This window comes from Clupea harengus, chromosome 16 (genome assembly GCF_900700415.2).
Source record: "Clupea harengus chromosome 16, Ch_v2.0.2, whole genome shotgun sequence".
NCBI classification, from domain to species: Eukaryota; Metazoa; Chordata; class Actinopteri; order Clupeiformes; family Clupeidae; genus Clupea; species Clupea harengus.
The window spans coordinates 12,573,854-12,590,814 of NC_045167.1; the positions used below are offsets into that span (position 1 = coordinate 12,573,854).

At 42.7% G+C, this 16,961-nt stretch overlaps 1 protein-coding gene across 2 annotated transcripts; it reads right to left on the reverse strand.

The window, feature by feature from the left end:
• Positions 1–319: 319 nt before the first annotated feature.
• On the reverse strand, positions 320–13,892 carry scaf11 (SR-related CTD-associated factor 11). Of its 2 annotated transcripts, none has more exons than XM_012824500.3 (15): positions 13,650–13,892; positions 11,934–11,978; positions 9,260–9,411; positions 6,964–7,041; positions 6,721–6,788; positions 6,565–6,620; positions 6,431–6,468; positions 5,837–5,937; positions 5,367–5,492; positions 5,174–5,274; positions 2,489–4,888; positions 2,075–2,352; positions 1,714–1,875; positions 1,379–1,495; positions 320–1,215 (listed from the first exon to the last, which is right to left on the reverse strand). In XM_012824500.3, exons 2-15 carry the CDS (start codon positions 11,938–11,940, stop codon positions 1,111–1,113), a joined length of 3,789 nt encoding a protein of 1,262 aa, XP_012679954.2. In that variant the 5' UTR covers positions 11,941–11,978; positions 13,650–13,892; the 3' UTR covers positions 320–1,110. The 2 variants fall into 2 exon arrangements, with proteins under 2 accessions (XP_012679954.2, XP_012679953.2); XM_012824499.3 differs by having other exon boundaries at positions 1,379–1,498.
• Between the last annotated feature and the right edge of the window lie 3,069 nt (positions 13,893–16,961).

Genomic DNA, 16,961 nt, shown 5'->3' on the forward strand with positions numbered 1-16,961 from the left:
ACATACAAGAAAAGAGGATAGTGAGGTAAGATGGGAATTCAAATTACCTAAACACATTTTTTTTGTTTTGTTTTTTTAAGGTGGAAAAAGACCTTATTGTGCGACTATCAAAATCCTGTCAAAAAAAAAATAAAAAATTGAACTCTGATTAATCTTCACCTTCATTCATGGTTTTGTCCCTTATTTATGGCAGGCTCCCTCATTAGGTAGCAAATGATATATGATGGCATGTATTTGATAAGGCTGTGAGGTTATCAACTACAAAGCAGAAGTAAAACAAACAACAACAAAACAACAACAACAGACACATACAACTGGCATCATGGAAGCAGCCAATTTATTTCATTGCTTCTGGGTTAGGGTTAGGGAGGGGGGAGGGGAAGGGGGGCTAACACAAGAACAGTGGTTAAACAGCACAGTCGACAAAGGCCAAGGCAACCACCTGATCTGCCTCTTCCCCCCACAGACTTAACACCTGATCCTGACCAAATGGCAACTAATCACATCCCATACACTGCTGCACTAAGACATAACCAGCACACTGCTCTGCAGCTACGGTGACCGAATAAAGGCAATGCACATTTACTTTAGGATTTCATCAAAATTATTATAATTAATATATATATATGTATATATATAAAAAGAAAAATAAAGACTTGAGCCGCAGCGATTTGATAAAGGTCCTTGGGCACACAGTTGTAAAGTCAGGCCCACTCGTACCAGTCAACTGCAGCCTGGGAAGGGAAGGATTAGGGGGGGTTACAGTCTCCGAATCCTTCTAGGTTATTCTCCACTCCTATTAAGACCACCAAGTCAGGCAAAGGGTCTTCCCTTCAGATGTATGTTCCCCTCTCCGGAACCCCCCCACCCCCCCCAAAATGCAAAGGATTCTCAATGGATTTACAGTAGTACACACCCCTTGCATCTTATTCAAATAAAGGGCTTCAGCGCTATATCAAATCCACTTTAAACAAAAATATTCAATCTATAGAAAAAAATCTTGATTCGTTCAGAGATACGAAAACAGGAAATCCAGTTGACTGGGCTTGTGTGGGGAGGCCTTGCTGGGAAAATAAATTGCACTTGCACCGAGGGGCGATGGGGCTCCTCTCACACTGCCTTACCACGGCGGCTGTGCTTGTATTTGTCCACGTAGGCTTTCACAAGGTTGGCGACTTTGTCAGCGTTCACTTCTCCGCTCTTGCTATGGCAGATCTGCACATGCAAAGATGAAGAGGTACAGCATTTCTTGTATTGGTTATTGGAAATCTCACAACAATAGTGTGCATACACTGAAGCATACAACCGTGTGATTAAACAAATAAATAAGATGGTATATAAAATAGCCTGTGGGTTTGAAAAAAGCGATTAAACATACCTTTTCAACAGCTTTGCGCACAATCTCTTTGTACTCGTCCTTGGTGATGTCCTTTTTTTGGTAGTATGGCTTGATGGCATTCTTGACTTCGTTAACGGCCCTTTCTTGAATCTGAACCTTCTGAAAATAACACAACGGCACTCAAACAACTGATGCACGTATGCACCTAACAAAAAAGGCTTTTCTTGTGGCCTGCATAACAAGCATCAAGACGTCAAAGAATCCAACGGACATTCTTCACATGGAGCAGAAACACACGGAAAGCCAAGGAACTAAATTTGCATTCCACTACTAATTTTCGAAAATAAATGAAAAGAAGACAGAAATGAACGTGCCTTGTCCTTCTTGGAGCCGTCAGCCTTGCCGTATGCGGAGGACTGGGTGGTGGAGGATGGTTGAGCCACACTGAGCATGGCATGGGGGGGCACCTGGCCTGGGACCCCCGCCGCTCTGGTGGGAGTGAATGGGAATAGGGCCTTACCATGACCACTCATCGCCTGAGGGGGAGATGAGATAGGGGGCAAACTAGTGTTAGGACAGAAATATTTCAAGACACTTGATACCAGACAAATTGCAAATATGGGCAGTGAAATCACTCTTTGAGAACTTTTTAGAACCATTTTGACTGCCTATATTCACCATTCATCTACCTTCCTGTGTCTGCAGCTTGTCTACTTGCATGGCCGTTAGACTTGCCTGCTGGATGGGGGGTGGTGGTGGCGGAGGAGGCGGGAGGCCCTGGGCAGCCCCAGCTGGCAGCTGGAGGAGACCACCACCAGGGTGGAGGTGTACAGGAACATGGGCTGGCATGCCGAAGGGGGGAGGCTGGAGACTGACAGGGGGGCCACGAGGCGGCATTTGGCCGATTGGGTACCGAGGGTAACCAACGGCGTTGAGCTGAGGGGCCATGACGTTCACAGGGGTGGGCAGAGCCTCAGGGGGTGCCTGGGGGTTTGGCTCACTTTTAGGGGGACCTGGAAGAGAGGAGAAGAATAAAATGATGGGACACAATAATTAGGTAAATGCCTCCTTACTGTTAGCTATTAATTACACATTTCACTAATCGGCAAACTATCACAGACTGGATTTTTGTAGTCGTTGTTGTTATACCTGCTGCTGACTGCTCGTCCTCTGGTTTGCTCCATGGGCCTCCAGTGCTGGGACCACGCTCCTTTCTTGAGTAGTAGCTCTGCACATCAGCTGGAAGTGTTCTTCGCACCGCCCAATTGGAAGCAGACGACCAACCTGAGCGGTCCAGGTGGCTCTCACCAGACTCTGGTTCCATCTTCCTCCTTCCACCTAATCGGTTCTCATTGAAGCGGCTGTATGCATCATTTCCTGAGTTGTTTGACGCTGCTGGAAAACTCCGGGGCTGGCTGGGGGACCAGAAGTTTCCACGACTCAGACCACCACCACCGCCGCCGCCTCGCTCTGAACCCCAGCCACCTTGACCTCGATCACCCTTGGCCCAGCTATCCGAGGTTGAATCTCCTCCTCCTCCTCTAAGCTCGGTATCTGGCCTAATTTTCTCCTTCACCCAGTCTGGGTCCTCCGGTCGACCTCTGTCTGGTGATCCTTCTCGAAAGTTGCCATTGTCTGAGGCATTGGTATCCCAACTGGGGAAATTACTCTGCCTCTCTGCCCCACCCCTCCAGTTATTCTCACGGTAATCTCGGCCACCCCGCCAGCTGTCCCTTGACTCCCTTTTCTTCGGGGACTGTCCCCCATGATCAGAGCGTTCAGGAGAATCCCTTCGACTACGTCTAGTTCTGGACCTGGATCTTGACCGGCTTCTTGAACGACTTCTGCTGCGCTTCCTTCTCTCACGACTCCGATCTCCGCTTCTATCCCTGCTTCTGTCTCGGCTGCGGTCCTTGCTCCGCTCCTGGCTACGGTCCTTGCTCCGCTCCTGGCTCGGGTCCTCGCTCCGCTCCTGGCTGCGGTCCTTGCTCCGCTCCCGGCTGCGGTCCTTGCTCCGCTCCCGGCTGCGGTCCTTGCTCCGCTCCCGGCTGCGGTCCTTGCTCCGCTCCTGGCTGCGGTCCTTGCTCCGCTCCCGGCTGCGCTCCCTGCTGCGATGTCGCCTTGAGCTGCCTCGTTCACCATCTCGTTCTCGGCTACGATTCCTTGATGGGGAGCTGGCACCACGGTGACGGTCCCTTGAACGTGACCTCCGTGATGATTCCCGTCTGGACTCTCTTTTGGGGGACCAGGTTGTAGTTGCTGAATGAAACCGTGACTTGCGTTGCCGGCTGTCCTGTCCCGTCTTATCAGGGCCCTTTTGTTCTGCTGCGGTTTCTGATTTCTGACCTTCAGTTGCCTCTGTACTCCCTTCCTTCTCTGAGGCATGGCTGACAGAGACAGACGGAGTCACTGTGTCAGCACGGTCAGTGTTGTCAGCCTCTTTCGTTGTATTGGAAACAGGGTCACCAAAGTCTGAGCGTGATGAATCACAGTCCATGGGTACAGCATCAGTGTTATCCTGATGGAAGTCTTGCTCAGAGGCCTCTGGATTTGACAGTTCTGGGTCTTTTGCCAATTCTGCATCTAGGGAACAGGGGTCCTGCTCAAATGTGGTGTCAATGGCAGAACTAGTTTTGGGTTGCTCTTCAGAGAGCTCAGTTTCGGATGCAATCTCTGCTGCATTATCAGTAATCGGCAGGTCAGACATATCCATGTCTTGAGATTCGTCTGTGGTCTGGGACTCTGCCTTCTCTACGACTTCTGGCACAGCCTCAGGAGAACCAGGTAAAGCTGAGTCTTCTGGTTCTTCAGTTTCCTCACATGAAGCCAAATCTTCCTCCGACACTACAGTATTGTGGCTGGTTATGTCTGGGCTCTGGTTTCCTGCGGGTGGAGATGTAGCCTCTGTATAGTCCTGAAGACCATCCGGAGACTCAGCACCATTCACTGACTCCAATTCAATCTCTTGATTTCCCTTGGAGTCTGGTGATTCCATACAATCTTCATGAGGACTGGTCAGATGATCGATATCTTCAGTCTCAGATTCATGATCGGAGACCACTTGGTCATTAGAATCATGGGTTGGACTGGGGCTTGCCTCTGGCCTTTTCTCAGATTCCGGCACTTCCTCCTCTGAAGGACCTGCTCCTTGATCTTCATCATCATCTTCATCTTTCTTCTGCTCCTCTTTACCTTCCTCCTCTTCTTCCTCTTCACTCTCTACCGGGTTACTGGGTGCTTGCCGACGGCCCCTTCCCCGTCCTCCTTTCCGCTTTGATCGAGGTTTTTGTTTGGCTGCCTTCTTCGACTTAGTTGTCATAGTTGTCTCACTGGACTCTGAAATTTTGCCCGTTTTTCCTGATCCGTCATCAGGGGAGGAGGGTTCAGAATCAGACTGTGAGGGTTGGGAGGCTGCCGACTCCTCAACTTTATTGTGACGAGATGATCTCCTGGTTTGCTGCTTGCCAGAGCCTTTGGGGCCAGCCATTCTGTTGCCTTTCCTATCCTCTCCTTTCGCACAGGTGACTGCACAAACTCTTCCCTGAAACACTATACAATAGAGAGAGAGAGGAGTCATTAACATCTACTAGACTGCTTGTCCTAGACAGAAAGAAAAATAGATGGTGATGAGCTGACATAGGAATCCACTAAAGAGACTACTTTTTATTTTTTTTGTTTTTTAGAAGCACCACTGGTAATGACCAAGGAATTTGGTAGATTTCCTACTACATGGCAGGATCATTTTCTCTTGAAGTACTAATGGTTGTAGTTTCCACAACCCAGAACACAGCAGACAAAGGCAAATACATTGCGGCCACTGCTGCTTAGACTTACCCAACTGTCCTGAAGCCAGAGGAACGTGAGAGGTAGACACAAGCGAGACAGACCGCTCCGAAAACAACTTGCCACTCCACATTTGGGGATGGGGAGAATGCCTGTGAAATAACAGAACAACCATAAACATCCCATTGAGCATCTGTAGACATCAGGGCATCATACCTTTTCCAAAATCAGCAGGAGTCCTCACCGCAAAAGACCTTTGGAGGCAACGGGTACAGAGGTAGACAACCATGGAGACTCTAGAATTTCCATCCGACACAGTTCTGGAACCTCATCAATAAGTTCCTCTTCAGACAACATCAAAGGTCCAGCGCTAACAGGAGCAAAACATTATATATGAATATGGACATACATTCCACGGCCTCTAACTCCAAAAACATTCATGGTACAATTTGTATTAAGATTGTCAAAAAATACCAAATCTGATGGATTTTAAAATGATTCTCAGTGCAATCTCTGAAATTGATTTAATTTACATTGATTAATCGCAACATATGTAACGAATTCGGTTATCTTTTAAATCACTTGACAGCCCTCATTTTTACAAATCCCTTTATTGTTTGCATGCAATACATGACCATCCTGTCCACCGGAAATACATCACAACAAATGAATCATTTTGTATTTTTATTTAAAAATGTTTACCAAGATACTCACATTAAGGGGGTTAGTGCAGCAAGTGGGAGCCCTGCCTGGGAGGATGAAGGAGCGGAGGGATGTGTGGGAATAATCCGGGGGCAGCAGAATGACTGTCTGACCTAAACAAACATTCAGGTTTAGTAACGGCCAATAAGCATACCTACAAATACGGGACTTCACAAAAATTAAACATGTCCTGCTGCATTTAACTCCTTTTTTTTCCCAGATTCCCAGTTCACGCTTTACCTGAAAGCATTTCTTTGTCCATGCCTGTGTCCCTGTCTGATCCTGACCACATGTGACATAAGCAGCTGTCACAGCAGCAGCTAGATAAGCAGCTGTCTCAAACTCTGGCGATGCACTGTCCGCTGTCTGTCTAGAGGTTGGTGGCATCAATCAACTGTTCATGGGCTCTACTTTGCACAAACCCACAGCTCGATGCTTTCATAAGTGTTCAGTGAATAATGAGGTCAGTGTTACGTCTATTTGAGACTGTGCAAATAAGTATATCCAACTCTATCCAGCAGACCAATGTCTACAAAAGACTGACCATGCATTAGAAGAGAAAAGATACTGCTGCAAAAACAGTATGCATCGAAGTACAACACAAACCTTTTTCTTCTTTACAACAGCAGCCCTGTCAGAGTCACCTAGATGGCAGAAAATATCAGCAATCAATACACATGATTAACTAAATCCCACAGACCAAGGAAAATATTTGTTTTGTTACATTAAGATAAACATACCCTTTCTGATGAGGCATTTAACTTTGGCGTTGTCAATTCTCCCTTTCTTCTCTTTCCTAAGGATAAATCATAATGACACTTTGAATATACAAGGTCATTTTAAAAAGGTGGATACATACATACACATATAACAGCTGTAGTCAGTTAAATACTTACTCTTCCCATTTTATGACTTTACTGCTGTCAATATTGAGTTCTCTCAGGCCTGTTGACTTCACAGAAATCTATTAAGGAGGTATAGAAGTTGTTAGCAAAGCATGCCAATTTGGCTCATGTGCACTGCTTGTAAAGAATTAATGTTAAAACCAATAATTGCGACATCAATTTGGCTCAATATCTCTGCCGTACACTGAGAAATATACAGACACCTTTATCACACCAAAGAGGCCACTGACATACCTTAATGCAACCTTGCTGGGAATCCAATTTATAGATGGCATTGAAGGTCATTCTGTCAACAGGACACGAGCACACCACCTACATTCCACAATGGAACATTAAGAAGATTCTTTACGCATCTGATGAGCAGAAAGTAAGTTTACCAGTTCACATGGTTAAGTTGTTTGGAAGAGATAAATGACAGAAGGATCATCATGTCAAGAATTTATGAACCGTGTCTCATGAGAGTTCACTAAAAAATAAACAATGAATTTAGCTGAACTATGCATTCCTGCTCTGTTTGCAATCTATAACTAAAAATACACTATAGCCATTGCCAGGATTGCTTTGTGTGAACACGATCTTGTGGGACACGCTACATTTTGTTACTTTCATTTTCATTATGCGGTCTTGTTGATGCTGCTTCATATGCAAGTTTAGCTTTAACCTACTCTCACAGTTGTTATATGATATTCATGGTACCATAACAGTGAATATAACTTCACAATCTGTGGAATGTTCTGAATATCTTCTGCTTTCCACAGCCTAGCCACTAGTGATGCATGGGTTGACCCATAACGCGCAGGTCGAGTAAGCTAATCAGAAAATACTGCAGGTTGAGTTGGGTTGGGTAAAATGAGCTTAAGCCTCAAAAGAAGTTATAAATATCTTACAGCTTTAAGCCAAGTAGCATGCAATAAGCTACACACCAGAGGGTGTTTTGTCACACATCCTGTCCTGATTGTCAATAATCTCTATTATCAACCTGAAGTAGGCCTATTACACATCTCTGTACACCCGATCATTTTTAATATAATTTATAATTATAGCCTAACCTAATACCCTATAATGCAGCCCATCAGCAGTTTTATCATTAATTTGCAATTGTGGTTTCAGCCTACGAGTGTTTTCCCTCAATGGTGTTCGTAGCTTTTTATTTAGATTCCACCAAAAATGTTTTGTTTGGTCAGCAAGAAGAGGCTACCACTAGCAAGACTATGCAGAGATATTGTAGGCTTATATTTTGCTTAAGTTCACTGTTAAGAGATGTGAAGGATGCATCGTTTGTTTGTGTGTGTGCACGTGCGAGAGTGTGAGAATTCAGGTCTTAAATGAAGGGTTACTAATTTAGTTGCTATACAACAATAAGGAACACCGTTTGGAACAATTTGCCTGTTTAGTAGGCTTTAGTAGCATAGACCCAGACACTCATATTAAGGTATAGACTAAGCCTTGCAATCAATGTATTGTGTTAATATTTGCTTGAGCCTATTAGTGGTGGCTCATGCAAAACCATGTTGCAATGGTCAGTAGCCAGGTCCAGTAATGCATGTCTTGGACTACATTGGATTAGCCCATAAGGATGAAAAACTATTTAAGGGATCATTGCTGCGCTACTGTGTTTAGTTTACATGAGTGTCTTTGGAACGTGCACCCAATAAGGAAACATGTCTTACTCTATGATATAAATGCAATCACATTAGTCATAAAGGCACAGGTCCAGTATTTAGCAGACGATTTTCTCCAAAGCGATTTAAAAAGACATCCAGCAGTGACTGAGAATCGAACCCGGATCGACCGTTTACAGGGCGGCGACCATAACTATTGTACCACCAACACCCATAATTATCGTTATAATTAAAGTTAACAGTTTGTGGGTCCAGTCAGGTTCTGGTGGTTGTTTAACGCATATTTATGCAGGTTGGGCGGTGGGGATTGGCTCTCCTAACATGTCGGGTTGGTACAGGTATTAAAACAAATACAGATCCACATATCACTACTAGCTACATTATTACATGCTTGTTTTATTATAACTATTATTCTTAGTATGAATTGGTTTGCCTCTACTGTTACACCATGTGCAAAGACTGATGCGTATATAGCCTACCACCTGTTTTTAATTATATATAAAAAAACACAGCTGTTGCATTCCTTTTCTTACACATTGTTTCTACATTTGAGCAGCAAACGTTTTTCAATTTAATTTCATCCATCAATTAAACTTAATTCTTTTTTCAGTTTCAGTATTTTTTTTCCATCAGGAATCTTGTTAAAAAGGGATCAAATACGGTTTTGTGATTCGAACATTACATAGCCATTCTTTGGATCGGTTCGTGTTACGCTTATGTCCATTGTATTAATTAGGCTAGCTATACCCTCTAACATATAGGCCAAACCGTAGGCCCTGACCGTATTCTACAACGTATCAGTAAATCAGTAACTCATCAGTAAATAGGTTAGATACAGCCTACTATGCTGGGGGACATTTTGGGAATCACTGCTTTAGATGAACACATGGCCAAGAGAGGAGTCTTACCTCAGCCCAGCGCATAATACAGCTGAGGCAGAACACATGGCTGCAGCCTTCAGGGACACCTAGATCAGACTGCCCAAGAGGATGCAAACAGATGGGGCAACGCTGGGGGTGCTCTGGGTCTGGATCTACCCAATCCCCTGGACTCTGCCCACCTAGGGTAAATGATGGCACAGATTTTACAGACCTCCATTAATGTTTAACAGGGATATCCAGAGAAACAATCACAAACCTGGTGCAAAGTCATGGCTACACACCATAGTACTTAAACATGTAAGTAAACAAGGAGAGAATGACATAATGCCAATTACGAAACTGTTGAGTTATTAAAGTTGAAATGTAAAAATAAAACAAACATACAAATTCTTCTAAGATAGAGGATAGGTTAACATGGCTAACTGCCTTCCGCTAACACTACCTCCTTGATTTCAACACCATAGTTTCAACATTCACAACATTCATTCAATAACAACATAGCAGAATATGTTGAAAAACTATTTACTGCCACGATTAAAAAGGGACATCTTATTACATAATTACTACTTTGCACATTAATGTGAATTTCAAGTTAAATCATCCCTACATGCCCAACTAGTATCTATACAGTAAACAACCCAAGTAATGTTATGTGCATCATGTAGACCAACGATAAAACCTAAATTTCCATGCAGAGCACTGACTTATCGAGGTACAGTGATGAGGTTGTAAATAAGGACAGCTCATTGTAGGATAGTACGCAGGGATGTAGGGTTCACATAGTTCAGCTATTGAACTCACAAGTGCAGCTTTTTATGCAACCAGACCAGTCAACCCTCCTGTTTTTTCTGGGGTTTTCCCATATTGGAGACTTCTCTGACGCTGTCCTCCCATTTTGATATGTTCCTGTGAATCTTCTATATTTGTATACCTTTCCTAATGTAAGGCCTACATAACCGACCCGATCAGTCTCTGTAGTGATGGGTTCTTGCTATGCTATCCCTCCAGTAAAATAATGTTAGGCCTACATAACCGACCCGATCAGTCTCTGTACTGATGTGTTCTTGATAAGCTCTCCCTCCAGTAAAACAGGTGGCAGTATCTAGAACATTAGCTATATCTAGTGGTGAAAAGAAGTCAACAATGTAATGTGTGACATAGGCCGCAGATGCAGCCCCTCCGTCCTGACACACATTGTCAGCAGTTCAAATTTAGGAGGCGTGTAAGCAGCAGCTAGATTGCATGTAAACTTCATTCAGTAAGACAAAAGCAATGATCATCATGACAGTCTCTGCATGAACCTTCAAATTTAGTACCCTGGTAGGCTACAAAATCTGGAGGCGGCTACAGTATGAAACATGTTAAATGAGTACAATGGCCATGATGTTTTGGTTCATTTAAGTAGCTACCTGAATGGTAAACAAACAGCCGGCACAACAACAACAAGTAGGCCTATACAGTATGAAACATTTCAACGCTGAATTTGCAAATGTAAGTATTCCCTATTTTACTTCAAATGTAAGTATTCCCTATTTTCTTAGGTAACAGTAGCCTGCCGTATTATTTGTCTCAAGCAAGATTATTTTTCATAGCTAGCTAATAAAAATGTACCCGTAGATTCCTTTATTCCCATGGTTCATACTCTAAGAACTTCGACATTCTGGAGATAGTTATGTTCTTATTACTTATTATTCATGCAGCAGTGTTTGTTCATATGAAAACTATTGAGAATTTGTGCATAACAACAATAATAATAATAATAATAATAATAATAATGAAAAAAATAGTCATTCTCCAAACCTACCTTACAGTAAACTATCAACACATTGACAATAAGGTCTAATTTAACAATGTCCATCCCCACAGAAAACAAACAGAACAGACAAAGAGGCAGATCAGTCCAAATATCAAAAAGGTTCAAACAGAATAATACAGATCTGTTTTTTATGTGAGCAAAGGACTAAAGAAACTGCAGTCATGTAGCCTAAGCCTACACCCCACACACAGGATGTTAATATCAAATTTTTGCTAACAACATATCTTTCTGACAATGGGTTTATTTGTAGGCTTGTTTATAGGTTGCATGTAGGTGTGCACCCTTGTATGAGGCTACGTACACACGGAGCCTGGATTGCCTGAATCCGGAAACATTTTTTTATCGCGTCTACTCACGGAGCCGTGTAAAGACACTGGAGCGTAGCGGGGTGATTGAACCCGCTGTGAAGACGTCATGGTGCATGTGCATAAAGTGACAGAAGACAGAAGTCGAGATCCAACTAGCAATCTTCCGATTGATGAACGGCGTCTCTACTATATACCACCTGAAATCACTGTTACCACAGCACTCAAACAGGACTAGTTAGAATCCCGCACTTAGCCATAACCGTCGTTTGTGTTAAGTTACCGTTTTGAAACTTCCGTCTATAATAAAAATCTTTTCACGATAGATTTGCTCAAATAGGCTATTGCTGACACTTTTAAAAACTGGTTTTGAACAAAGGTCTGCAACATTTCTTTCCGGATTGAGGCAATCCAGGCTCTGCGTGGACGGGCCCTAAATGTAAGGGGTGAGATGACAGTGGTGTAGTGAGGGTGTGAAGGGCCAGGAAATCTCCCTTGTTTTCAAAGCCCAATGTTGACATGGCGGCATGGCAACCGTGACTTTGACCAGAAATTGGGTCTTATAATTGATCATACTCACCAGTCATCTTGGATATGAGCCGTCCTTTTGGTGTCTAGTGGCAGACTGCAAAAGCGAGCAAAAAATGTGGTTATTAACATGCTATAATTAATGTGTGAAGTATAACGTTGCTGTTAGTGAAGGGCTACCTTTTTACCCCCAAAGATTTAAACTGGGAGATTATCCATTTTAATACCCTACACAAAAAGAGCTTCTCTGAAGAAAAATACATGGCCTGTAGGGCATATCCAAGTGAGGTGTATTCGAAGCCTCGGGGAGTAGATTATGGTATCAGTGCTTCCTCTAACATTTTGGATTGAACCTTCAGTGCACTTCATAGTAATGTTTCTGAGGTGCAAAGACATCACCACTTTAAGGCCAACTTTCTTAGCATCTGACAAACTGGAGAAGACGCACTTCTGCCGAACCCAACCAAAGGGCAATCAAGACCACTGTAGTAGTAAGCCAATGATATTAACACTGATTAATCAGCTAGATAACATCACTACACAAACGCCAGTTGGAACAAGCTCGCTCACTGAAATGCTAATCAAACGTATCCCAGTAAGAGTCTCCAGAACCCAGCCAGTTAATATAGACAAAAATGGCAATGGTAGATCAAATCAAAATCAACAAGTTACTTGCTTGATCAACTGCAGCGATGTTTGCCAACTGCTATCAAGCCCCTTGCAAATGCCTGTTTTAGCTGTCTGTTCTACGGCTCGCTAACCAGCTGGTTAGCTGTTGTTAGCAAGGTTGCCATCATAACGACTTACATTTGTAATGTTAGCTAGCTAAAACACATTTCCTTGAATTCACTAAGCAACAGCTATTCAATTACATACACAAAGAGACACCTAATGTTACCGTGCTATTTGTGCAGTCCAAGTGACACTGTAAAACTATCGTTAGCTGGCTATCGCTAGGGATCTTAGGATAGACCGACAAGGCGCAAATAATGTTAACAGCATAACCTTTATTTTACACAAACAGTTAAATACATCCAGTGTTACCGAACAGCCAACCAAATGTAACCGACATTATTTCAGTCAGTGCTGCGGCAATGCTAGCCGGTTATGAACCCAACAGTTGCCGAAACATTTGTTGTGCTAGCAATTGCTAGTCCTGTCAGCAAGTTAGCTAGGCTCACCCCAACTGCAACATATCATGGCAAATTTGACAACTAAACATCTGTGCCTTACTTAATGGACTCTAAGTACGGTTGTCCACACATTTACATGGATCAGACACCGCAGGTTATATTTATCAGTGAGAGCGGAGGCACATTTTATTCAAGCTAGCTGCATCCTGCCACATGTAAACTAACGTGACCTTTCAACCCAGTTAGATAGGCCGAAGTAGCATCGAGTAGCCTGCTTCGTTGGCTAACCTAAATGTAACGTTACTTGTTATTAAACTTAATTTTAAGTCTAAAGTTAATGAAACTCTCATGCAACGATCCAAAAAGACCACGGGCAGTGATCGCGCAGCGTCCATTTAGTCTGATGTGATAACAAAAGCTAAAGAATGAAAACAAGTGTCTGTAGCTAAATGGTTAGCGACAGCTTGGGTTACTCGCTAATGCTAGCGAGCTACTTAGCAGACCATTAGCAGGCCCGTGCAAATGCTTGAAAGTGAAGCTAGCCATCTTGCTAAGTTTAAAAGTTCTTAATGACTAAATACAGCTATATAACATTAGCTAGCCAGCTAACTGAATTGATTTTTGAATAGACTTACCGTTAAGGGATTTCCTAGCTCACAAGCTAGCCCGTTGTTTTTTTATCTGATCGTTCAGTTGATTTCAAGACACATACTCCTCTCTTTTGTGAAAATGGAAACTAGATTTACCCGGGTGCGCTTAACTGTAAATTCGGCACGAATCAGAAAGTATCCCGGCCACATGTCGGCCCCGGAGCCTGCTGTAGCTATGTAGCCAACATTGGTTGTACCGCACGGTGTCGCTGTAAGAATGCAACCAGAGAGGATTGAGGCGGAGCGAGAGCCGCAAACGTTCGACCACTTCCGTGTTCGCTGTTTGCAACTTCGGATAAACCGAAACCTCCCCAGTCCCACTCTGTCACAGAATTAACTGTTAGTGTACTGTAAATGAAGGGGTAGAGTGTGATACAACTTTTGAGATGCCCCCGATGGAAAAGGGAAATTGACGTCAGAGTAGTTTTCATTGAAATAACATAATAACTGATAGCAAAAGGCCAGTGGATCACTGTCGTGTCTATTGGGGGGCAGACAATGGCTACACTCCCACTTTGCGCCCATGTACATGAATTACGTTGCTCTAACTTGGTTAGCTTAGAGTGTGTAAGTCAACAGGAAGTTTTGAATTTTTAGGGTTGGCATTATAACACTTCCTGGCTTCAAAGAAAAAATATCCCTATGGAAGAATTAATGGGTTTTCACAAAATCTGTGAGTGAGTGAAACAAACGCCAGCACAAAACATAGGCAAACTGTGTGGTGATGTAAAATGCAGTTATCAGTCGGTCTTTTGTAACTAGCTGTTGTCTTGGCTGCTAAAAATATAGACGTTGCTACCAATATGGTAAAGCAGAAGAAAAATGACTATCATACTATCATCCGCCTCAAGCAGCATGCGGGACTCTAGAGTGTTATCCATGGCTACCAACAACTCTTAACTCACACCCCTGTGGATTTTTCATATAACTTCACATCATAGCTCTAGTGTAAAACATCTTATTTATTCAATGCAACAGCTTGTGGCTGTCAAATCCTTAGGTAATCAACTTGTTTTACTTGGTCAGGTGCCACTGATTTGAGAGGCAAAGGGCAGAGAGGAGTAGAGACAGGAGGAGGACAAGACAGTGCAGGTCCCAGTGATACAAGAGACAGGATCAAGATGAAGAGCTAGAGAAAGGGCAGGTCCTGCAAACCTGTCAAGTTAACATAATTTAAATCCTTGAGGTCATGAGATCGAGATAAGTTGTCCAGAGATGCTGAATATTGAAACCTTGTTGACAAGTAGCCTAAAATTGCTACACAGACATATTAAGTGTGCAGTGCGAACATGGCAGTATCTCACAAACTTATCTTGCTAACTTATGTGTGGTTTAAATCATGATGGAAGCTAGACAATAGCATGTGTTCATCGCACACCCTAATGTAAAATGACAAATAATCATGTAAAGGACAAAGACAGGGATGTCATTTCAAACAAGAACCAATGCATTAGGATAGTCCCGGAATATATATAGCCTACCCTTAGAGTAAAGTGGACTTCTGTGACACAAAATAACAAAGGGATATAAACCAGGCCTCAGCTTCGAAGACCAAGATGAACCTGTTCATCAGTATTCAGTGAAGATTTTTTGAATAAATTCTGGCCTTGATTATTGCAGATATTGTTTAACACAAAGATGCCCATGCTGATGAGGTGAGGTGCCATCTGACAACAGTTTAGTAGGGGTACTGGTCCAAGACGCAGCTCTCTGCTCGCTCTCTCTTAGATCTTCCAGGCTTTCGATGTATTTGTCCAACCGGAAATAAGTCATGGCTGAAGGCTTGACTAGACCTGTTAAGAAACGCCACTAGATGTCAGAAGTGCAGGAGCAACTGCAGCTTCACCATGGAGTCAGCAGAAAATGTGAGTTTCCAGTATTTAAAATAGTACACGTTGATGCATATTTCTAGTTTACAGTTTTTCTCGATTGCTTTGGGACATTTTTCCATTCACTGTTTACTTTTTCAAAACAGCTCACACACAGCCCGTAACGGAAGATGAAATGACCAAAACACTATATGATGTTTGCAGAATGACACCACCTTCTCAAAACGTGTCACACACCCATCAAAACCAAACATTTCCATCAAAACCTACAATTTGTGCTCAATTGAAAATGTATGTTTTCTCATTTATTTAACAATGGATAACAAAATTAAAACTACAGCTATCAATATCAACCGCTGAAACCATCACTTCAACTTTTGTGCAACACCCTCACAGCATTGACTATTTTACCACTGACAACATACTACAATTTGGGTTTTGTACTGAGCAATCTTACTTAGGGAATATACTGTCAGAAAGTATTTAAAATCTGAAAATGTATATACAGTAAAATATTGTAGTTCTGTTTTTGTATTGCTAAATACTATAAAATATATTATAAACAAGGACCTGTCAACACCATTGATTTACATTTGTTCTACTGTGTACAAAATGGCAAATATTCTCACATTACATTCATTTTTCCACATTACATGTATATACTGTAAGAAGTCAAAATGGCAGGTTTCAATATACAGTAAAAAGGTCAAATCTGTTCTGCAGTGAACATTCTCACCCTGCCACCAGTGTGGGCCAGTGTGTTGATTCTGTAAAAATAGTGCAATAGGCTGTAAATACTGTAAATATACAGTAATCAGAATTCTACCGTATATTTTGTAAATTACTTTAGTGAAACTACAGTACTACATTGTATTGTGGCAACACACTCTACAAAAGTATAGAAATGGTTGTTGTCAAGAGTGCAAATACAGTGAAACACAGTACAGTACAAATAAATCGTCCTAGTCCTTGCTGATGTTGTTGGTGGCGGCCTCCTCGATCCATGCTTGGTATCAACTTCAATCTATTGACCTCTTTTAGAGATTGATTAGTTGTGCATACAGAGTTCACACAGGTGCTGACAATATTTAGAATATAGAGAGCAGTTTCAGTAGGCTGCTACTAGGTGTCTGCAATGTGTTGACATGGTTATTTAATTAGGTTTCGTGTCTTTCTCTGAGAAGTGTGTTAACTGTTTTAAAAAGTGTGTTAAAACTCAAAGACATTTGTGTGAAAGCAATGAGAAATACTTAACCCATTCGCCAGAGAAGATCATCTGTAGTGGTTTTACCACGCATGCCGGCAGGCCAGTTAGGAGGGTGTCAAGGCAGTAGTCAAGGCGGGAAATCACCAAGTTTTGTACCAGCAGCTGGGTGGCATACTAGGTTAGGTAGGGCCTGATTTTGTGGATGTTGAATAGAGCGAAGCCGCACGACCGGGAGACAGAGGCAATGTGGTCGGTGAATGT